The sequence below is a fragment of the Excalfactoria chinensis genome, chromosome 10, assembly GCF_039878825.1.
Source record: "Excalfactoria chinensis isolate bCotChi1 chromosome 10, bCotChi1.hap2, whole genome shotgun sequence".
In the NCBI taxonomy this organism is placed as follows: Eukaryota; Metazoa; Chordata; class Aves; order Galliformes; family Phasianidae; genus Excalfactoria; species Excalfactoria chinensis.
The window spans coordinates 1,800,810-1,822,696 of record NC_092834.1 but is presented as its reverse complement, the minus strand read 5'-3'; the positions used below and the strand labels follow the sequence as shown (position 1 = coordinate 1,822,696).

The following is a 21,887-nucleotide window of genomic DNA, read 5'->3' as shown; positions in this document are numbered from 1 at the left end:
ATAGGGCACCTGCTTCAGTCTCACTATTAAGAGGTACTGGAGCTTGAAAATCATGGGCTGGATGTCCTTGTGCTAATAGCCATCCTATTTCTGAATGCCATTAAGGTGCATTCTGTTGATATGGTTCATCTCCAAAGATGCAGCGATATCCAAGTACAATAGGAAGATTCTCAGTGAAGTTAATGATTTGGATCAGACTTGACAATAATGATCACTCCTGGAATGAAATTCTTACTCTGCTGTTCCACTTTCCCCCTGTGGATTTACTGGGTGTCCTGAAACTGCCGTGCAGGAATCAAGCATGTGCCTGTTAGCTTCTGGAAACAGCCCTACCACTTAAGAATGACACTGTGTTTTCCCACTTACCTTATTTCTTCTTAGCCTATGGACCAGACAGCCGACCCCCAATGGCGATCTTTGAACTTCTGGATTACATCGTCAATGAGGTAATCAACTATCTGCACTAATTGAATTGTAAATTTGATGGAATACAGGGGTAATGTTATGCTAAGTCAGGTTATCTGATCTTTATTACTTGCAGCAGGAGTCCTTGTTTGGGCTGTTAGCCTGGAAACCCAAGTCTGTGAGTCTGCCTGATACTTGCTTCAGAGCTCAGCTCTGGAAAGATGGCATAGATAGGTTGCATTAGGGCAGCTTTACTCAGATGCTGGACTTAGCTGAGACTCTGGGTAGGTTGTACATCATCATTTGTTCTGCTTTAACTGATGGACTTCTTTTTTGTTTTCAGCCACCTCCAAAACTGCCCAATGGTGTTTTTGGTTCCGAATTTCAAGATTTTGTTAACAAATGGTAAGTATTTTTTCTGCTAATGTGCCTAAGGCTCATTTAATAGGCAGCAGCTTGACAAACATATGCCCTCAAAGAGAACCCCAGAGCCAGGAGGTGTTAAATAAACATAAGTTTCAGACATGATCTCTGCTTCTGTGGCAACTCTATATAAGTACTTTCTCAGCATTGAAAACACGTCAGTACTTATAAGGACAGATCATGCAAAACTCTTCTACAAGAGGATCCATACTTTTATGAGTAGTGTGCAGAGCATTCTGCAGTGAGCATTGTATGCAATGCAGAAGTCTTGCATGCTCCAGATGCTTTTTTCCCTCCCTAATGATTCACTGAACCATTATCACTCTAGCTGTTTTCTCACCTCTTTTCCAAGTACTGGACCACTGCAATCAGTTTTAAGGAAAGTGGTTCATTCAAGATGGGTTTTTTCTTGATATGTACATATAAAATAAAAAGCTGGTTTTGTAATTAGCTGCTTCTACCAGAAGGAACAGTGACACTAAGGAGCAACTACTAGATACCGAGCTGGGAAAGACTTGGGTAAAAGAGACCTGGAGAATAAAAGTGTGTGATACTGTTGAATTTAAATGCAGATTTGATCTCTACAGCTTGGTCCTGTACTCTCACTTCTGCCCCCACTGAGCAGTGTTGTGTGGCTCAGGATTTCGTACCTAAAATTCCTGTGAAATCTACCAGTTGCTTACATGACCTCATGCTTTTATCTAGAGTGGTGTCTCCCCAGGACAAAAATGGCACACCGACACAATCTAACCTGATCTTTGTTTTGAGTGTAACTTGTGTAATGCTTTGTTTTTGTAGTTTAATTAAGAATCCTGCTGAGAGAGCTGACTTGAAGCAGCTGATGGTAAGTGAAAGTTGTTAACTTGAAATGGAACGCTATTCCATACAGGTTGGGTTCCTCAATTGAGCTGAGAGTAGGATCAGAGCGTACAGCCTAGAATGTCTCTTGTGCCTCCTGATGTAGCTCTAACAGTTTTGGGGGAGAGAATGCTTCTCTTACCCAGAGATCTAGAGGCCTCAGGCTTTTACACACTCTTAGAACAGGGACTGTTGAGGAGCCCCATGCTGGTGTTGCAGTCTGCTGTTTGTTTGATTAGCAAAATAGCTTTTACTTTAGCTAAAGTATATGAGAACAACCGAACCATGTTCCACTACTAACCTTATGGACTGCTTAAATGAAGTTTCAGCAGTTTCTGGGAAAGAAGCTTGCTTCTCTTCTTTCATCAGTTTGGTGTTGCAAAATCTGTAACACTACCAGACAGAAACACACCTTGCTTTTATTTCTACATGAAATGACTTTCACTGGATCTTCTCATGGCCTCAAGTTTAATGCTACAGTTTTAAGTTCTACTGCGGAAAATACATTTTTCTGTACCCTGATGCTGCTGTATAGCAAGTAAGGCTGCAAAATACAATGGAATTCTTTCTGTTACAAAAAGCCCTTGTGTCTGAAAGCAGACATTTTCCACAGCGTGTTATCTCAAGTGGCTGAGTCACATTCTTATCGCATACTGTGCTGTAAGTACCTTTCAATAGGCACTGTGTAGGCAGTATTATTCTGGAATACTTTGCAGTATGGGTGCTTCATATGCTGATTATTTCAGTAATCCTGCAGAAGAGCTCTGTTGGTCACCTTAAGCTTGCTACACAATTTGGCAAGCCACAGGAACACAGAAAGTAAATCAGACTTACTATAGCTCATTCAAAATGATTCTTTACCTCCTCGTGTTGCCTTGCTGAGTAACTCCTATTTCCCTCTGTTAAGATTCATGCTTTCATTAAGAGATCTGAAGCAGAGGAGGTGGATTTTGCAGGATGGCTTTGCTCGACCATAGGCCTTAACCAGCCGAGTACACCCACGCATGCTGCTGGAGTCTGAAGGTGGAAGAGCAAATCCTGTCCCATGCACCTGTTAACAGCGCTACTTTGGTCCTGTTTCCTAAGCTTGTACCCGTTCAAACATGTATTTCACCTCTTAAGGAAGAATGTCTCTATAGCATGTGCCAAATTGTTTTCAATTCTGTCATCAACTAATTGGTATATTGTATTGGGTTACATTTGTTTGCTGACCAAAATGTGAGATGTTGAAGTTACAGTGCTTGCTGATTTTAAGTGAGTATGGATATTCTTTCTTAATGAAAATATCACGGGGGTGGGAATTTACCCCTGGATTGTTTGAACTTTATCGAGACTCTTTGTAAACTGTTGGTACTTCAGTCATGCTTACCTAATCTCCTGTGCAAAAAAAAAAGGGTTAGGGATGCTCCAAAACTGTATCTGTTGAGCATGCTTTTGCTGCTGCCAAACTGTATCTTGGAAGTTAGGCCTAACGGTTCCAATTTTGCTGTTGTTTAGAGATCACTCTTTCCAGGTGAAGAAGGCAAGAGCTCTGCGCTCCTTGGGATGGAGTTCTACCAGGGCAATGTTCTACCTGTAGACTTGTTCATATTTCTCTATTTATTTTTAAAACGTATCACCATTCTTGGATTTAGTGATGTCTTTCCCATTGATTTTTAAAGGTTAGCAGAATCATGACAAAGATCTGGGCAGTTTGCTTTCTTTTAACCTTCAGATTCATGACGGCTGTGTTTGGTGTCTAAAATGTATGAAGATCCTCTATTGTTTTATTCTCTCGGATGTTTAGCAATGGATTCTCTTAATAAATATATTATCAAGTAATTTGAACTTTCTCTTTTAAACTCAAAAGGAAAACTTCACCAAGACCTTGGTCTTAACCAGTGCCACGTTACGTGCACTTCATCCCCTGTCTTTTCATACATGAGATAGGCACACTTATTACACACTGAAGAACTACAACAGTACTTCTTACTACGTGTTAGAGGAAAGATGCAGTATGTGGATAACTTTTTATTTTACTTCTTTGTGCCGCTTACAGCAGTCATTTGAACTCTGTAGGTACGGTTACGTGTAGTTGGACAGCAGCAACAGTACTTTATTGCAACACGGAGAGCAGTTTGCTGGACTTTATTTCGAAGGACCTGGTTCAGAAGAGGCAGCAGGGAGAAAGATGACACAGTACAGACATGAGAACTATTTGGGAACGTGCTGGGGCCACACAGCACTTCTTCAAGGGTCAGAGTTTGTCTCTGGGGGCAGAACCACAGCTCCAAGGGGCTCTGCAGAGGCACAGCAGGAAGCAGGTGTTCCTGTGCTGTGATGGGGCTGAGCCCGGTGCCATTGAAATGCAATGTGCAAGGAGAGGGCTGGTGGTGGGTTGGCTACTGAGATGCTTACAAACCAACTCTCTCTTTGCTTCCAAAGATCCATTTGACACTCCGAACCAGAACATTTCTTGCTCAGGCTTTTTATTTTTCTCCTGTGAGCCTCAGGAAGGCTTTGCCAAGCATTTTGAACTCACATTCTAAGCTCTTTCATTAAGACATGCAGGCTTGTCAAAAAAACAAGTAGTCTTTAGTACAGGATGAAGCTGGAATTACATTCTGAAGTTCTGTTCCTACAGCTACTATCAAATAAGAGCCAAATAACCTCTCTTCAGACAGAGTGGAGGTTGATTCAAGCATGCTGGTGGCACTCAGGATACCAGATCCTTTCCTAAGTTCTCTTCCTGCTCTTAAAGGCAAACTCCAGATAATGGTTGAATTTATCTTCTCTGAGCTGTTAATGCCAGAGACAGCAATAGCACCTTTAGCTGGCTGTGCAGCGAACAACCTGGATTGCTGTGGCTACATTTTTAGTAAGACAGTTTGATAAAGTGGCAGAGGATGTTATTTTTACTTGCCTGCTTTTCATCAGCTCAACAGAGCTTGATTTTGCTTCAAAGCAAGTCTTTATGAACTGATCACATAACCAGCTGCTCCATGTGGCAGCCGCATTCCACAAGAAGGAAGAGCACACCGTGTACCTACAGGAGCAGTATGAGCTTCTCGCCGTGCCATTACAGACACCACAGAAGGGACTTGGCATCACTTTCTAAGTAAGTTTTAATTTCTCATACTGCTTGTACATATCTTGAATGTGGAAGGCAGACTGGCACTGAACTACGGATGCACTGTAAGGGAAAAAGAAGAAACTAATGTAGATATATTAGTTCCTTATTACAACTAATATGGACTAATTCTTACCGTACACCTCGTGGAACAATAAAAGGCCAAATTGGCTGCTATGCTGAAAGAGCAAGTAAGAAACACGTGGCTGTTACACCAGCCTGACAGTACTTAAGAACAGCACCTGTAGGGACAAGAGAGCTCCCAGCTGCTGCACTCAGTCTCAGGGTGGCAGTGCAGCGTCTGCCTCTCCTGCTGAGAACAACTTCTATGGGTTATGCTTACAGGACCTGGATGCTGACTTGTCTGTGGAGCTCTGAGTGCCGCAGCAGAAAGCCTGGAGACAACGCAGGACACATCTTGTCTCACTGCCTGTCCTTAAACTCCCAGCTTAAGCAAGTGAGGTTGTGATTAAATCCTCAGTTCACAACCAGCCTCTGAGGCCTGGTTTTGTTTTCCAGCAACAGCAAACAAGAACAGACAAATTATTGCTTTCACTGTTTGAAATTAGTCTGACTTCATTAACGACTCTTACCTTGTATAAGGATGTAATAAGCTACACATTAGGTTTGCAAAACGGATGATGCTACATACTGGTGCAGCGAGTTCTCATTCTTTTAACATCTAATTCAAAATCTGCCCAGCCTGGGCCCTCTGTGTCCTCCTGTGACTCCAGGAGCCTGGCGTGTCACACAGCCCACACAGCACAGCACGAATATCTGCCAGCAAGAACCAAGAAGAAATTCCTGAGTCTGTATTAAAATCCATCTTCGACTCTTCTCTCTCTCTCAAGAATCCGATTCCTCCTCCTCCTCTTCCGCCTCCTCTTCATAGTCGCGAATACTCAGCTGTAATTCGGTTTGATTGATAGCAGCCTCGTTGTCCATCTGCCCGAGAATCTGTCACGGTAAGAGAGTGTAACTCGCTGCTGTCAGCCCAGGAGCGGCTCTGAGCGCTGTGAGATCAGAGCCGTTACTGCCCGTTACTGCCCGTTAGCAGCGCTGCAACCGCCGGCCTCAAGAGCCCATCGAAGCGAGGAGCATCAGCGCTCCACGAAGGGCTTCAGCAGCTCAGCTGCAGGTTCAGGCTGAGTCCACATCCCCCCCCACCGCCCGGATCCATGTAAGAGCATCAGACGCAAAGCTGCACGAGTCCCACGCACCGCACACCGGGGCCGTGCCGACACGCAGCCGCCATCCCCAAACCCAAAGGGCCGATCCCGCCCCACGCCTCACCTGCTGCGGGTCCTCCGGAACCGGGGCGGGCACGTCCTGCTCGCGGGAGCGGATCATGGACTGCAGCGCCAGCTCCTCCACCTGCCGGGAGGGAACGGGAAGGACCCGCGGTCATTGCGGGGCGCTCATTGAGGGGGGGGTCATTGCGGGGCGCTCATTGCGGGGCGCTCGCGCAGAAACGCGCCGCTTCCGTCGTTCTCTCGTGACGCCGCGGCAGAAGCGCAGCCGTCCGCGGCACAGCCCGGAAACACCGACCTTGAGCCGGGTGAGCTGCTCGTGCAGCGCCGCCTTCACCCGCAGCAGCGTCTCCTCCTCCTTGCGCAGCTCCTGCAGCCGGCTCAGCATCCTGCCCGCCGCCCCGGCCCGGCCCGGCCCACCGCTGGGCGGCCCCTCCTCTCCGCTCCGCTACCGACCAGCGCGGCGGCCGCGCCCACGTGACCCCGAGGGGCGGGAAGCGGAGAGCGGCACGAGAGCGCCGCGTGACGTCACGGCGCCGCCATTTGCAGCGCTGCGCCGCACCGCGAGGCGGCACAACCCGCACCGAGGGAGGGAGCGCGATGGGAGCGACGGTGCGACGGGATCCGCTTAAAGGAAAAGCGCCCTGAGGGAGGACCGGACCAACAGGGCACCAACACGGCACCAACACGGCACCTGGAGCTACACAGCACAGCGCTAATGGCGCTGAGAGCCCCGCACCGCCCCCTCTCCTACGGTTCCATTTCGAAAGGGCCCCGCAGGGAACAGCCGAGTGAACCATGATCAACAACGATCCCCAGCCCCAAACTGAGACCTGGGCTCGCAAGAGGAATTCAGAACCTTTAACAATTTACATACAGCTCCCCCCAGAGCCCGCAGAACACAACGCATCCAAACACAGCCCACAGAACACAACGCATTCCGCATGTGATTCCAGGTGAAGGCTCGTGGCTGCTGCTGGATCCCACCTCCAACACACGCTTCTCTTCTCTCACCCTCGTGCCCTCACAGTGCCCTCAGAGCCCCACCAGCCATTAACCCTGAGCCACTCCGTACCCCCACCCCGCACCACCGTGTCAGAGAACTACAAAGCCCCTCAGTCTCCCAATAGGATTTATTTGCTGTAGATCCGTGGTACAGCTTTGAGTTGTGCTGCCCTGCTCACGCCTCAGCCTTGCCCTTTGCTGGGGCCTTGGCTGGGGATTTTGCTGGAGCCTTCGCTGCAGGTTTTGCTGGTGCTTTGGCCGGGCCCTTGGCTGCGGCCTTTCCTGCAGCCTTTCCTGCAGCTTTTCCTGCAGCCTTCCCTGCAGTTTTGTCTTCAGCCTTGCCTGCAGTCTTGGCCTTGGTCTGCGCCTTAGCTGACAGCTTGGCCTTGGCTGTGACATTGGCCTTGGCTTTGGCTTTCTTCTCCTCCTTGAGTTTGTGCTGCAACAGCAAGAAAAAAAAACAACCATTAGCACCTATAGGATGGGTTTCAATGCCTCAGACCGTATGAGGTCAGGTGTTCCATGCTCACGTTCTTGGCGTGGCGCAGGATGGTGTTGCGTCGCATTGTTTTGGCGTATGGGTTCAGCTTGATCATGATCCTCAGATTCTTCAGCGGGTTCTTCTTCAGGACTCTGCGGTGAATCTTCTTCCTGGAAAGCAGGGAGGTGTATTGTACCGCGATTCCCTTCCACAGCTCTAAAACCTTCCTAAAGCCTCATCTAAGGGAACCACAATTCCTGGTATTTAGGGCCAGGAACCAAAGAGATGCCAGCACTATCTGACATCTGGAGGCACAGGGATTTCTGCTCTCAATGCAAAGTGCTGCACGTGGCAATTATTAGTTAAAAATGATTACTTTGGAGCACGCAGCGCCTTCTGGATCTCCTGGCTTCTCAGGATCCTTCCAAGGTCTGTATTGGTCATCTTGTGCATCGGCAGGCTGGGAAGCAAACGTTCAGAGTTTAAGTTGGAAAATAAAATACGGCTCATCCAATGAAAATAAGCATTCAGTACAAATTACCCACTTTGCACACCCAGCCCGGACAACCTGCGGCTCTGCTGGGTTATTCTGCTACCCCCACACGCAGCTGGGACACGTGCTCCTATGCTTACTTGTAGTTGCTCTTCAGGGTGGCGGGTTTGCGCCAGGTGCCATAGAGATCATCCAGCTTGCGGAAGGCACTCTCAGTCCAAATGCAGAAACGCCCAACGTGGCCACCAGGAGCCAGTCTCAGCAGGTTCAGCTTGTTCACATCAAGGAGAGTAATTCCTACAGAAGCACAGACACACCTCCCCCGTTGTAATGAAAAGGAAGCAACATGGAACTGAGAGAAACAGACCATACATTATTGCAGTCTGAAAGGCAGTCTGGATGGTAACAGACACGCAAACATCCTCAACGGCACCAAACCAAACTTGGGAATAAAATTACAGCCACTTTAAGCTACAAATCAGAACTTCCACAAAATCATGTGTTTCAGAAACACGGACCAATGAAGTGGAATCTCATCATTCTGGGCTGTCTTTAAAAAAAAATAAATAAATAGAGAAAAAAGAAATAAAAGAGTAAATAAGATCCAAGCTGGAATTACCCGGGATATTGCGGAAGGCTCTGATGATGCCGTTGTCCTCATTGTAGATGATGCAAGGCCCCCTGCGCTGGATGCGGCGACGATTCCTCATCTTCCCCTTCCCGGCCCTCATGCGCTGAGAGGCATAAACCTATAGAAAGAGGAAAAACCTGTGAATATTTGAAAAAGTCCAAATTAGAGCAGTAAGATAAAGGCGCTTCAGTCAGAACTTCACGATCGTCACTGATAATCTGAAACACGGACCAGTGAGAAGTTCATCATCCGGAAGACTCAGAAGGGACACAGGCTGAGCTGTTGGCATTGCTGCTCAGCACTGAAATGAAGAGAACCGAGTACAAAGAGTAAAACAACATAGGAAAAAACTGACTTTGACTGCTTAAACTTTTTTCCCCCCTACAACTGTTACCATAAGATTGTTCACGGCATCAAACCAATACAGAACAAACTGCAATTCTTAATTTATTGATGGCAGAACCTAACGATGAGTGCCCTCAGGAACATACCTGTAGCAACTCACCTTCTTTATGTCATTCCAAGCTTTAAGCTTCTTAAGAAGGAGAACAGCTTCCTTTGTTTTCTTGTAACTCTCAACTTTGTCCTCAACAACCAGAGGAAGTTCTGGGATCTCCTCAATGCAGTGGCCTAACAGGGGTTTCACATGACATTAAGTTACCCACTGACCCTGGTTTATATGCATGCGTTTCAAGGTAAGGCCTTATGTGTTCAGAAGCAATACAAAATAAAATCAGGAATCTAACATGCTGTCCTAAAAACAGCAGACAAGTTTTAGTGCAGCCTTATTGGCCTGCCTCAAATAATACTCAAGTAAATTAAGCATCATCTGCGGCTTCTGTGAACAGAAATCAAACCAAATTGCCATTTAATTCAAAGTTCAACTTCATTTCCCATAAGCTGTTAGCACAAGATTGATGTCAGCACTGCCTAACTTTTAACACGGCGAAACCCCCGAATTACCACTCCCAGCTGTACATAAAAATACTCAACGTACTGAAGGAGGGGACTGCACCCTTAATATGAAAGGGAGTTTATTATCCACAAGAGACATTTCAAGTAATCTCAAAGTAGTTGCTACTGCTCAGGCCACACAAACATTCCCAGCAGAATTCCCACCTTTAGACATGACCAGTGCTGGAAGAGCCGATGCTGCCAAGGCAGAACAGATGGCGTAACGTTTCTGAGTTACGTTCACTCTGCGGTGCCAGCGTCGCCAAGTCTTGGTTGGGGCAAACATGCGGCCTCCGCGACACATCTAAGTATCTACAGTTAAGAACAACCCTTCAGAACTACGTTCTCTGATGTGCCTCTTTAGCACTTGCTCAGCATTAACTGCTCGTCAACCACCTGTGCCAGTTCACTGACAGCAGGCAACTGTCACTGAGCACAGAGTAGGACGCAAATTACGACATCATGGCAAGGCAGCGTGCCTCACGAGCCTCAACATACCCACGGCTTCTGCAGGGAAAACAGACAGAAGAAATCATCCTGATCATTAAGGCAAGTCCGAATTTGCACAGAGAAGGTGCTAATCACAGTTTTCACAGTGATCCGGATCACAGATCTTAAGGACGGGCATTACTCAAGAAGTAGGATTCCATTTCATATTAAGATAATTAAAAATGATTTGCCTTGGATGAGTTGAGATTTACACCTGACATGAGCAGCAGATATGAAAGGATACATTTCCAAAGGCACCTTGGCCAGAGCGGTGTGTTCCACCACCTCGTACTCGAGGAATACGAGCAACAGCTCTCCCAGTGCCCCAAGACTCGGCGCTGGTCTGATGACCTGCCACAGAAAAGAGATCAATGCAGAAAGTGACAACAGTGCTATTTCCCCAAAGCCACAGACATGTTGAACTTGGGACCAAGCATCAGAACTTCCACTGTTATCATATAGGTCAGAAACACGGACCATTGAAGTGGAATCTCATCATTTCAGCACAACAAATCCTGATCAGTTAAAAAAAGCTCTTAGGGTATTAAGGATCTGGTTAGGTCAGAATCAAGTATGACACCACAACTTTCACATGGAGGTCTGCATTGGCTGTTCTCAGCAGGTTAAGATGTTTGTGAATTGCCACCAGAATTGAATTTGAAAGCAAATGCATGAATTCCTTTGCAAGCAGTAGATATTTGCATCCACTAGCTTCTGAGGCAACTCTAACAGCCATTTGCACAGGTTTATTTTAAATGCCATGTATGAAAGTCTCCTGTAGTCAACGTGGAGCAAGGGACTAAAAAACACAGCATTTCACTGAAGTTTTTTGCCTGATAAGGTTACGTTCCATGCAATTTAAAATCAGATCATTAACGATCAGAATAGTTTCCCTGTGTTCTCATCAAAATCTAATCGAATGGTGCTTCTCTTATTTCAACTCTCAGCTTGTTTCCCTTCCAGCCCAGCTGCATTAAAACCAACAGCTACCACAGCACTCCCCTCCGTTCTGGGGACAAACCATACCTGCGAGCTCGCTGACAGCATAGGGCTGCCTGTTGTTCTTGCGCAGGTTGGTGTGAACGAAGTTCACCACGTCAGGGCGAATGGGCGCCTTGAACACGGCCGGCAGGATGACATTCTTACCAGATGCCTCCCCCTTCTCAGAGTAGACAGATATCAATGGTCGGGCGCAAGCCTGAAAAAGGAAAGGAAAAGCTCTTAAGCACAAGTCAGTTAAATTGCTATCATTCAAACCCCTCCGCTATTGCTCAGAATTAAATGTGTCTGCAGCTCAACAGTGTCAGCACGGTAACAGCAGGCAACTGTCACTGAACACTGGGTAAGACGCAAATTACATCATCACAGCAATACCACCACTGACAATAGAGCTCCCTGCACGTTCCTCCTGCTGAGCACTGAACACTACAGCTGAGGTTTGAGTCCAGGAGACATCAGAGACACAGGGACTATGTTAGCCTAGAGATGCAGCTCCAGACCTTCTGAACAGCTTTCCCATCTATTGTGAAAACCAGCTACATCCACAGACCCACCCATTATTGGTTTCTCAATGCCTTGAGACTGGGGTTATGAACTAAAGCTGGACCACCACAACCGACTGCTTTAATACTTGAAACTACAGCCAAGTTAACTCCACATTAGAGCACCCTGTTAAGGGTGCACACCGAACAGCTCCGTGTGCCTCAGAACCCCGCGCTGCAGCTGCCCGCTCCCACAGGCCTGCACAAGTTCAGCTCAGATTTTGAAGCCCCAAGGCAAACGCGCGCCTCATAATCGATGGAAGGAATGAGATCGTGAGCTGGAGCGCATCAGACTGAAACCTTTTCCAGTTGATTTCAAGATAAGAAAAGGTACGTCAAAATAGAATAAAAAAAAAACAACAGCCCCCCCGAGCAATCAGGGCCCTGTGTTACAGAAATCATCCTTTCAACTCGGTGCGGCTCCTGTCGCTCGGCTGAAAGGGGGTGTTCGAAAACACCGGACAACGGCCCAGCCGGGATCCCCTAAGGCCGCTCCCCTCAGCCCGGCCCGGCTCCACGCGGCCCCAAGATGGCGGCCGCTCCCCCCCCGTCCGCTGCCCTCAGGCCGCACGAGGCGCTGCTCCGCTCTCCGGTCCCGACTCCCCCCGTGCTCTGATCCCCTCCGCGCCCCGCTCCGCGCTCACACCGCCCGGAGCCCCCACAGCACCATGAGCGGGCCCCGCCTCACCATGACGGCAGCGCAGACCCCGCGTGCTGCCGCCTGCCTCCGCCGCTGCCCAACCGGAAAAGGAAGTCAACGTCTCAGCCCCGCCGCTACCAGCGCCGCGGTGTCCCTCCGCGCTCCGCCCCCCTCCCGCCCCGCCGCCCTTCCGAGCCTCCTCGGCGCCCCCCACCGCCCACAGCCGGGCTGCTCGGCTCCGCGCTCCCCCCTCTCCACAGCCCTCCCCACCGCGTGGCGCCGCCGCCGCCCCCCGCGCGGAGGGACTCTTTTCCTGGCGGAGGGATTCGCGGCGTGACGTTTCGTCACCAAAAAGCAAGTTTGTAAGGGAGTTTTAATTTATTTTTTTATTATTATTATTTTTTTACGGGGTTGTGCGCGGAGGGAAAAAAAGCGAATAAAAGCGAATAAAACCCAGTGCGAGGCGCAGGGAAAATAAATAAATATATAAATGAAATAGCAGAGAAAAAGAAGCAAGTTCCGCCCCCTGTGTGGATGTAGGCCCGGCGGCGGTTGAGGCGCGCGGCGATGAGCGCGGAGCGGCGGCGCGAGGCGGCGGCAGCGCTGCACCAACGGCTGCTGGGGTGCGGGGCGCTGCGGGGTCGGGTCTGATCGCTGATAGCCGATAGCCGATAGCGGGGGCCGAGGGGCTGCGTTTGGGGGGTTACACGGCTAAACGGAGCGCTCGGCGAGGAGAAAAACGCAGCTAAAACGCAGCTGTTACACCTTAACGTTCGTTGTTCTTGCAGAATATACGAAGAGGGGAAGAAAAGCCTCCCTGAGCGCCCGTGTCTCTTTGAGGTAAAGCCGTGGGCTGCAATAACGCCCGAGGGCCGCGCTGTGTGCTCAGAGAGACGCTCAAGGGGGGGCGGCCGGTAATGGCGGCTGGGCGGGAAAATGCCCAACCGCCCCTCAGGGAACGCCCCTCAGGGCGGGCGAGTGTGAGGAAAGATGAAGGGACTGAAGGGACTCGGGGCTGTGTGGTGGCTGCAGCCGAGCGTTGTATACACGTAGGGTGTTAGTAGCTTTATTTTATTAGTGTTTTGTTTTTCCTCCAGAATGACGTAGAGATCTGTTTCATTGGTGGTAGTCGCAAAAGTCCCGTTGAAACGTTTTGGAATGGCAGCAGCACGCTGTATGTGCTGCAGCAGGCGGTAAGCACAACTCTTAGACTTCTTTCGTGCCTCTTAGACTTCTTTCAGACTTCTAAACGCTAGATGAACTGTTAGGTTTCTTCCCATCAAACATGCCCACACACTGTGCATTTCTGTTGCAGGGCCGCAGTGAGGACAGTGACTCAACAGGAGAACCGGGAGCTGACGATGCCCTTCACAGCTCTCAGCTCACACCCATGGAGAGCACCAGCCCGGCTGCGCTGCCTGTCCAGAGAGCCAAGTGAGCGCTCACACGTCTGCCTCCCTCCGCTCATTTCAATGCCCTTTTCCTTCCTCTCTTTTGTCTCTCTTACTGATATTCAGCACCTGATCTATTTTTGATCCCTCAGAGTTAAATACTCAACAGTTTAATGATGATCTGAGCGTTGTTCTTTATGCAGAATGGCACCCTTGGTAGAAGTATTTCCAGCAAAGTGTAGCTGAAGTCTTGGTGCTGGAAAAGCATTTGTGAGCTGTCCCATTGTGCTAAGGGGGCTGCCTTGCTGCAGGTGTGCACAGAAAGCCTAGCAGGACTGAAGTGCCTGTCTGAGGGCTTCAGTTGGTGAGGCAGGGCAGACAGGAGTTGTTACTGTGCTGTTATTCAATGTTTTATATAACAGATGGATTTTGTTATACTTGCTGGTATCCACTTCTTTCCTGTTCCCATCCCCAGGCAGCTTATTTCCTTGTACACGATGGCACAAAATCCAAACATGACTCATTTGAAGATCAGCAAACTGGTTGTGCTTCCACCCCTCTGGATACGGTGTGATGGCTCCGACCCTGAGCATACATACTGGCTTGGAGCTGAGCCTCTCAAAGCTGGAAACAAAATCACGGGGATCAGTTTTCATATGGTTACGTGTGATGGTAAGGTTATAACATTACATACAAAATTGAATGCTTAAAAATGAGGAAAAACTAACATGGGGCTTGTGTGATGTTGGCTTGAACTGCTTCTATTCCGTGTCTTTTTGAAAAGGTGTTTGTCCTCAACACAGTGGTGTCTGTGTAGGCCTACCTTTGCTCAGGTGCAATGACTTCATAAACATTTAAATGCGATCCTACTAAAATTAAAAGCTTAAATGCAAGAAACAGGACTCCTATCTAGAGGACAACGTGAAGCTGAATGCAATAGTGAAGAATTACTTCTATATGCTAAATATAACTTGCATTTTTTTAAACTCTTTTTTTTTTGCAGGTCCCACAGCTGATAAAACCTGTTTTGTGAGCCTAGAAGAACTCAAAACAGAGCATAAAGTCAAACACCATTCGTCTATTGTAGGTCTTTTTCGTCTGGCATTGCTTCTAATTCATTTTCTATCTCCGGTGCTGATGTAGGGATGCTGTGTCTGTACTATTTAGAGTCAGCACGATGCTACTGTATTCTAGTCTCTTTGAAGTAACCTTTGTGCCTTCTGACTTGTATTTGTCTCTCCTTAGCCATTATTTTCTTTGTGTGAAGTGCTTTCAAAAATGTTTTGCGGGAGTACAAAACAGTGCTGTGTTGTTTTACAAAGACTTAACAAATTCTCTTCGTTCCAGGTGACAACAAAAGGATTTGCTCGGTATGAACTTATCAGTGCTGCTGCAATGGATGACACAACTCTAGGGTGTGAAAGCAGTATATCTATTGATATTACATGGCACACTGTGGATAAGATTCTGCAGGCACCACCGCTTTGTTCCACTGCTACACTGGTCAGTAAGGAGCCCAGGCTCTTTCCTCTGCTTATGTCATAAATAGCGTAGGAGATAGAAAATATGTTTGGGTCTTGCCATTTGTGTTTGTTGTTTATGTAAGAAGTGCTGTACATAAGCAGCATAGTCCATTTGTAAGAAAATCTATTAATTACTCTGTATTTCCTTAGTGAAAATCTTAGGATACCTGATTCCTAAAGTTTGAATCTGACATAATTTTTCTGACCTTTCAGAATATTAAGTTGGAGTCCGGGGACCCCAGGAGTCCTGTGTATCCCCTCTATAGAGAGCTGCAGTTTCTCCTTGTAAGTAAAACAGAGAAATTCCAGTTTCAGATGTGTGTGGAATGGTGATGTGTCTGTGTGAATAATTTACTGTATTTAAGACTCCATATGGATTCTCAAAGATATCCAAAAGCGTTGAGAATAAGTTCTGAGTTTGGTTTCATGAATCTTAAAGACTCGCAGGACAAAGCAGGAATGCCAAAGCCAAGAAATGGGAGGGGCTCCAAAATTCTTGGCTCTGTGGAGCTGTGTGGTGCCTGGGGAAGTACATACATTTTGAAGAGTGACATAAGAAGAACCTCAAATAGTAACTGTTGGGTGTTATTTTGGTTTTGATGTTGCTTTTAGGCTTTGGCTGAAGGCTTGAAGACAGGTGTGATGGAGTGGCCTGAGCCCTTAGAGACCCAACCAGCTTTTGAACTGGTCCAGGAATTTCTGATGGGTAACTGTTGCGTGTTATATGGGAAGAGAGGGATGTCACCTTTCATAGAACCAAAAGAAATTCAGCATAAAACTTCCAAAGTATTAGAATTAGAGATTGTAATTTCTGTGCTGTGCTAACTCGCATAAAGTGGTTGGATAACTAGTCCCAGTATCTCATACAAAAGGTAGTCTCTGTTCCTTACAAAATAAGATAATTAGGTTTAGAAGGCAGTTGGATGAGTTCTGTTTGCATCTTCCAAGTTGCTTGGTGTGCACACGAACATCTCCAAGTGCAGAGTGTCCCAGGGAGCGGTGGTGGGCAGCAGTTCTTTGACATATTGAAGTGAAGCACCCCCAGCTGCTGGCAGCTTCTGAAAGCAGCTCAAACTGAGCAATAGCAGTCTTAGCAAAAGCTTAAAGTATTTCTAAATGTACATAGAAAGAGTATCAGATAGGCAAATACACCACAAGGTTTGCAGATGCAACCATATGCTTTTCACAAATGAATATGGAGGTAGAACATGGGGAAACTGACAAAAATTATCTTTGACAAATAAACATGGAAGAAAACCAGGAACACTGATTAGTTCGCTAGTCACCTCTCACTGCTTCAGCCCTGGAGCATAAGGAGTTAATGCTTAGCTACAGGAAACCAGTAAAGGTGGAGAGGGAAAATGTGTATGTCGTAATAAAGCATACTAAGAAAGCGATAGGTATTTTTTTCAACCCATATGCTTTTGCAGTGAAAAAAACTTAGCAATCAGTATGTTTTGTGTGTTAGTCATTCAGCAGTCCATGTCAGTTCTGGTGTGTGCCCAGGGGTTTATATTCAGCCTCAGGGGTGGCTGGACTGTTTTGGCATGATGGTGACATTTATTTTCTCCTTTCCTAGATTTGAAGAAGAAACAGGATGGGTGCTGCGTATCAGGAAGCAAGAATGAAACAGAGGTATATCCATTCAATTGGCAATTGTGGAGATACTGAGACTGTTTTGGTATGCTTCTTTCCCTTCCTTTCTGTCTTTGGTTGAAGGTCTTTGAATCTTAGGCATCCTTTTTCACTTTAACTCTTTCAGAGTATCAAAAGTGACACTGCTGCAGTGGACAGTTCTATAAAATCAATCTTCAGTGAACGAGGAGATCTGGATTTTGCTGAACAGTTATGGTGCAAAATGAGAAGTAAGTGTAGTGTTTTGTGGTGGCTTTTAGTTATTGTTGTAGGTTGTTCTTTTTTATCCATCCATTGTCCTTCAGTTCTTCTCTGTACCTACAATACTGTATTGCTTTCTTGAGGAAATGAAAGTAAGCTTGTCTGGCCTTTATGTACTGTTCAGCTCTTCAGAAAATTGTTACCTTTTTCTGAAGGAGCTAATTTTAGTTGTATAAGACCACACACTTTATTACAACACACAAAGGCATTGCAGCATCTAGCAGGAGACACTGTATTTCTTTTGGATTATAACGGTGCTGAACAGGAGTGTGCAACCTGCTCTGTAGCTGAAAGCCAGTGATCTATTGAACTGTTTTTCTAGATCTGAAAGTCTTAAAGGTGATAAAGCTGCATGCTTTACCGTTCTTGTAGGACTTACTTACTCCTCTATTAGTTTTTTAGATTACTAATCAACTGTTTCCATTGCTGTCAAGCACATGTGATGCTCTGCTCTTTAAATCATATACAGTTCTGTGATCTGATTGTTATTTCCTTAGAGTGACCATTTCCAAAGTCGCAATGTGACAAACTTCACAAAAAGCAGTGCCATCTGTCATGGAATCCTTAGAGTTGGAAGGGACCTTTAAAGGCCATCCAGTCCAGCTCCCCTGCAACAAACAGGGACATTTTGGCAATCTGTTTTTTTAATGAGCAGTTCAGTTTCTGCAAGTACATGTGCTCAGAGATAAGATTTAGCAGGGGGTTGTTAGAGTTAGGGTACAGTGGTTAGGCTGAGGTTGGACTTGGTGATCTTTGAGGTCTTTTCCAGCCTGAGTAATTCTATGATTCTGTGTTGGGCTGTTGTTACTCACTGAGCAGCTGAAGGGAAAGCCTGGATAGATAAATAAAATGTCGCATCATTTTTCTGAAGGTGTCTGTTCCTATCAGGAGTTGGTAGAGTGTCTCACGCTGGTCATAAAATTCATGGAGCGCGGTGAAATACAGCCATGGGTATGTAACTGCATTTCACAATAATTTTATCCTTTTCAGTTGCTTGAAGCAGAGTCCAGTTCTTGTTTACTTAGCCCCTATTTCCACATTGTTTTGTTGGTGTTGTTTTTGCTTGTCACAGTTTGCATGTTTCCACGGTGTTGTGTTTCTAAATAATACTGTGGTGTTTTGTACATAGTTACCCCACAGGAAAACTTGTTTAATTTTCAGATCCATCAAGGGAGCAGCGGTTTGCTCAGTAAACTGATTCAGCAGTCTTACCATGGCAAGGTGGAGGCCGTGTCCCTCAGTGGCATCACTCCAATTCAGATGCTCTTGGAGGTTGGTTTGGATAAGATGAAGAAGGATTATGTCAGCTTTTTCATAGGTAAGCCGAGAATCTGTTGTCATTAGAGATCCATGGGAAAAGCCTGCTTTGTGCAGGAAGTAATGGCAGGATCTGGTTGCTGTGATCTCACTTCTGCCTGTCAGCTGCTGCAGTGCTGTTACTGTAAACCCAGCCTCTTCATTTGTGCTCTCTTGCTGTGTATGTCTTCGCAAAATTAAGAAATGAATTTGTTTCCAAATAACTGCCCTTAGAACTGTGCATTTCTTTTTCTATCTGAAAAATATCTCCTGGGTGAACCTACGGTAGCATAATGTCAATGTACGTAACGGGTCTGTTCTGTTTACTTATCTGTCTGCAGTAGGTGATAAAATAAGACCTTGCTCTTTCTGTCTTTTCTTCTGTGGTCTACATGGGTTAAAGGAAATCAAGCAAGGGTTTTTATATCTAATAGCTGTGTTTATACAGTTTGTAGTATATAGATCCAAGGAAGGAGGTTGTTTCAAAGCATGAGATGGGTTTCTATGTGGTGCTTCCATGGTTGAGCAGCTCCAACAGTATGTAAGATACTGCCCCTACCCTGCCACTTCAGTGGGTTTGTTCCTTGTTTTGAGTTATTGACCGTACTGATAAATAACATCTTCCATCTTAGTGGCTGCACTTTTTTTTTTTTTTTTTTTTTTTTTTCCCAAAGTGGAATTAGCTGGTAGGTTACCTGGCTTTTCCTGTATTTCACCTGACAGTATCTGGTAATTGTTTTTTTCTTGTTTATTTTACAGGCCGGGAACTTACAACGTTAACCTATTTGGTGAGATTCTTCATTTTTAACTCTTAAACCCACTCAGTTGGTGGGGGGGAGGGGGGTTATCTTTCCTGTAAGCTGAGTAACTGAATTGCAAATAAGGAGAATGGGACAGTATAGGCAGAAATGTCATTATTGTTTCCTTATTCATATATCATTTCTCATTTGTCTGGTATTAGCATTGTCAGGCACCAGAGTTCTGACTTTTTCTGATGCTGCTGGACCATTCTTTATATCTTTACTTTTCCAAAGAACAAGAAAATGAATATAGTAAGCAGAGAGCAGCCTGTGTGTCTGTAGAAACTGAGTGTCCAGTTAAGAGCAGAAGCTGTTTGCTTTTCCAGGATTACTTCATTTCCACATCAGTAGATCTACAGGAGCAAGTCCATCGTGTTCAAAAGCTTCATCATATGTTGGAGATAATGGTCAGCTGTACAGTCTTACTCCAGTTTGAACATGAGAACCTCTTCCCTTTGACACAGTAATTATTTCATTTTTACTTTACAAATAGCAGTATCAGACTCTCTTTGATAGTAGCAAGTAAAACTTAAGGAACAACAAAAAAAAAGCAATCTGAGGATCTCTTTAATTTTGTGTTAGGTTTATGCAGTGTTGCACCAGCATTTTTCCAAGGAATGTAACTTTTTGATTCATATTACTCTAGAACTTGCCTGAAATATTATAAAGAAAACCCTCTAAATGAGAAGCAAGTGTTTCAGCTGCCGATCAGACCAGCCCTTGTCAAGAAGTTCTATCAGAAGTAAGATAATCTTCCATGTTTGTAGTGCTCAGTTCAGGCTGTGAATTCAGATCTGAGCACCTGACTGAATTTGGGCATTTTTTTGATTATTCTGTCAGTGATCACCCAGAAATGTGGAAGGTGGACATCACCAGTGGGCACGGCCAAAAGGAGGTCAAAACAACGTGGCAAGTTAGTGCTAATCCTCCTGTTGAACATATGACATCAAACAATATAGGTGAGGAATATTTATGGTGAAATGAAATAACAAAAGTACACATTTAAAAAAGTTTTTATACTGGGTTTATTGAGTATGTATATTTTCTGCTATAGAAGTGTCTGGGGTGGGAGTGAAGGGGAGGTTTGTCACAGGGCAATGCTTCTAAAGTTTTCCCATCTTTCTCAACTTTGTCATGAAGTGCCTCTGTCACTAAAACTTTAATTCCAGGAACGAGTCTCAAAATTCCTACATTATCTACGTTTGCTCCTTCCAAAAACACTGGCTAATCAAATCTTTTGTCTATGCAGGTCTCTTTTGTGATTCTACGGTTAATGGAAGCAGTGAAGAAAGAATGTATTTTATTGCAATGGTTAAGTGCAGTCAGGTGCATTTCACATAAACACATGTTGCTGTGCAGGCAGGAACTTGAAAGGTACAGTAAAGGGGGAAGTACAGCATTATCTGTATCAACAGTGTGCTAGAAAGATTCTGGCATTTGGAGAGCAATTCGTCTGAGTGCTTTGCTTTGGTATGCTCATACATTCATTTGTATATGCCCTAATTCATTTGTACCTATCCTGTTCATAAATGTGCAATTACAAATGTACACAATAATTATATTGATAGTATAGTAGATATTTTGATACATAAATTTCCAAACGTTCAATAAAGTTCTGCACTTTGGGGTTTAACATTTTATATTTACTCATTAAGAATGCACACAGACACTGTTCAAAGTTAAGTGTTTTAAGCCAACAAAGCAAGCAATATTGTCATGGGTGTTCTTTGTATCAAGAGATACTTCGTCCTTCAAAAATACTTGGAAAGCCATTCATTCGGGGCATTGTGAACATCTACAGTTTGGTTTTCTTCACACCTGAATTTACACTTTGGAGTCTTCCTGGCTGTTCTCATTTCTCTGAAGTGCAGGATCAGTGCTTTCATTCCCAGGGCTCATGCTGAAGATGGTGTGATGTATGTGTTCTGCTAGAGTTCAAGCTTTATGTTTCAGCTATTTCCCTGGAATGGTGAGGAAAAACCTTTGGTAGCTTTTGTTTGTGTGAGCACACAGGTTTATCTAGAACATTGTAAACACCGCAATTAACTGAATCGTACCAGTTGGAAAAGTGCTGTAATAGAAGGAGCTGGGATTGTTCTTTGTCCACTGGAAATGCTCAGCTGTGTTTGGGTGTAGCACCAGCACAGGCATATACCAGACTTTCAAAATGGAAGTTTTCATCACTTTCAGTTTTGTCACTGCATGGTATTTTTGCCAAGTTCCTACCTGACAAAATAGAGCAGCGTTGTTGAGTATTGTCCCTCTGCAAAGTAGGCCTAGGACCATCAAAAGGAAGAAGCTTATTTGTGATGCTGAGTGTCTGATTTTCACTCTAAAGTAGTGTTTGGGATGGGTGGGAGACGAGGAGACCCATGAGCTTCTGTCAGGGCGATGAGAAAGAGAGAAAAAACAGTACAAAATTATCACTATTGCAGGAGCTGCCTGCGTATTTTCCACATTGTTTTTGTTTTCTTTTTTTCTGGCTTTACACAAGGATATCTGATTGATATTGTGTGTAAATCAAACTCAATATGAAGAACAGCTGCGTTGAAATCAGGGTCGCTTTTCACTCTTTTCCCCGTCAACTGCATTAAAAATAGCTTCAGCACTTCACGAATGGCTCATGCACACTACCTGCACAATGCATTCCATACAAGAAGCACATTTTAATCAAACTTAGTTTTGCAGTAGCCAGTGCTGAA

The 21,887-nt window shown here is 45.5% G+C and overlaps 4 protein-coding genes and 4 non-coding genes across 9 annotated transcripts in view; 2 read left to right on the top strand and 6 right to left on the bottom strand.

Annotated features, from left to right (window-relative positions):
- The window catches only part of MAP2K1 (mitogen-activated protein kinase kinase 1), a 30,541-nt gene extending 27,034 nt beyond the window's left edge, over positions 1–3,507 (top strand). For both annotated transcript variants that reach the window (XM_072345746.1, XM_072345747.1), the window contains exons 8-11: positions 382–446; positions 749–810; positions 1,627–1,672; positions 2,594–3,507. In XM_072345746.1, the coding sequence (XP_072201847.1) occupies positions 382–446; positions 749–810; positions 1,627–1,672; positions 2,594–2,707 (287 nt within the window). In that variant the 3' untranslated portion in view covers positions 2,708–3,507. The remainder of the gene's footprint in view (positions 1–381; positions 447–748; positions 811–1,626; positions 1,673–2,593) is intronic.
- Positions 3,499–6,521, bottom strand: SNAPC5 (small nuclear RNA activating complex polypeptide 5). The gene is made up of 3 exons (XM_072345753.1): positions 6,344–6,521; positions 6,089–6,169; positions 3,499–5,752 (listed from the first exon to the last, which is right to left on the bottom strand). The coding sequence occupies exons 1-3, from the start codon at positions 6,431–6,433 to the stop codon at positions 5,642–5,644; spliced, it is 282 nt and encodes a 93-aa protein (XP_072201854.1). The 5' UTR covers positions 6,434–6,521; the 3' UTR covers positions 3,499–5,641.
- Positions 6,522–7,160: 639 nt separating this feature from the next.
- RPL4 (ribosomal protein L4) lies at positions 7,161–12,471 on the bottom strand. The gene is made up of 10 exons (XM_072345375.1): positions 12,328–12,471; positions 11,125–11,296; positions 10,343–10,449; positions 9,775–9,913; positions 9,161–9,285; positions 8,644–8,773; positions 8,165–8,321; positions 7,908–7,991; positions 7,581–7,701; positions 7,161–7,489 (listed from the first exon to the last, which is right to left on the bottom strand). The coding sequence occupies exons 1-10, from the start codon at positions 12,328–12,330 to the stop codon at positions 7,226–7,228; spliced, it is 1,302 nt and encodes a 433-aa protein (XP_072201476.1). The 5' UTR covers positions 12,331–12,471; the 3' UTR covers positions 7,161–7,225.
- LOC140257051 (small nucleolar RNA SNORD18) lies at positions 8,499–8,569 on the bottom strand. Its single transcript, XR_011904939.1, has one exon. It is a non-coding gene; the product is annotated as a small nucleolar RNA SNORD18 (small nucleolar RNA).
- Positions 9,978–10,077, bottom strand: LOC140257053 (small nucleolar RNA SNORD16). Its single transcript, XR_011904941.1, has one exon. It is a non-coding gene; the product is annotated as a small nucleolar RNA SNORD16 (small nucleolar RNA).
- LOC140257052 (small nucleolar RNA SNORD18) lies at positions 10,531–10,602 on the bottom strand. The gene has a single exon (XR_011904940.1). It is a non-coding gene; the product is annotated as a small nucleolar RNA SNORD18 (small nucleolar RNA).
- On the bottom strand, positions 11,367–11,468 carry LOC140257054 (small nucleolar RNA SNORD16). Its single transcript, XR_011904942.1, has one exon. It is a non-coding gene; the product is annotated as a small nucleolar RNA SNORD16 (small nucleolar RNA).
- Positions 12,472–12,805: 334 nt separating the features above from the next.
- Positions 12,806–20,816, top strand: ZWILCH (zwilch kinetochore protein). Its single transcript, XM_072345537.1, has 18 exons — positions 12,806–12,902; positions 13,068–13,119; positions 13,377–13,472; positions 13,595–13,713; positions 14,146–14,342; positions 14,674–14,753; positions 15,018–15,173; positions 15,407–15,478; positions 15,806–15,899; positions 16,773–16,828; positions 16,956–17,058; positions 17,961–18,040; positions 18,251–18,407; positions 19,145–19,173; positions 19,512–19,648; positions 19,832–19,927; positions 20,026–20,144; positions 20,435–20,816. The coding sequence occupies exons 1-18, from the start codon at positions 12,847–12,849 to the stop codon at positions 20,524–20,526; spliced, it is 1,791 nt and encodes a 596-aa protein (XP_072201638.1). The 5' UTR covers positions 12,806–12,846; the 3' UTR covers positions 20,527–20,816.
- The last annotated feature ends 1,071 nt before the right edge of the window (positions 20,817–21,887 follow it).

What these genes read in the sequence shown, in the direction of transcription:
- ZWILCH (XM_072345537.1), top strand. Translation starts at nt 12,847, where the DNA reads ATGAGCGCGGAGCGGCGGCGCGAGGCGGCGGCAGCGCTGCACCAACGG. An exon ending in TGTATGTGCTGCAGCAGGCG is followed by an intron (nt 13,473 to 13,594) that starts GTAAGCACAACT and finishes TTTCTGTTGCAG; the next exon opens with GGCCGCAGTGAGGACAGTGA. An exon ending in AACCTCTTCCCTTTGACACA is followed by an intron (nt 19,649 to 19,831) that starts GTAATTATTTCA and finishes ATATTACTCTAG; the next exon opens with AACTTGCCTGAAATATTATA.
- RPL4 (XM_072345375.1), bottom strand. An exon ending in CTTGGAATGACATAAAGAAG is followed by an intron (nt 8,774 to 9,160) that starts GTGAGTTGCTAC and finishes CTCTTTCTATAG; the next exon opens with GTTTATGCCTCTCAGCGCAT. An exon ending in TCCTGCGCCACGCCAAGAAC is followed by an intron (nt 7,490 to 7,580) that starts GTGAGCATGGAA and finishes TTGCTGTTGCAG; the next exon opens with CACAAACTCAAGGAGGAGAA.
- SNAPC5 (XM_072345753.1), bottom strand. Translation starts at nt 6,433, where the DNA reads ATGCTGAGCCGGCTGCAGGAGCTGCGCAAGGAGGAGGAGACGCTGCTG. An exon ending in AGCAGCTCACCCGGCTCAAG is followed by an intron (nt 6,170 to 6,343) that starts GTCGGTGTTTCC and finishes CCCTCCCGGCAG; the next exon opens with GTGGAGGAGCTGGCGCTGCA. An exon ending in TTCCGGAGGACCCGCAGCAG is followed by an intron (nt 5,753 to 6,088) that starts GTGAGGCGTGGG and finishes TTACCGTGACAG; the next exon opens with ATTCTCGGGCAGATGGACAA.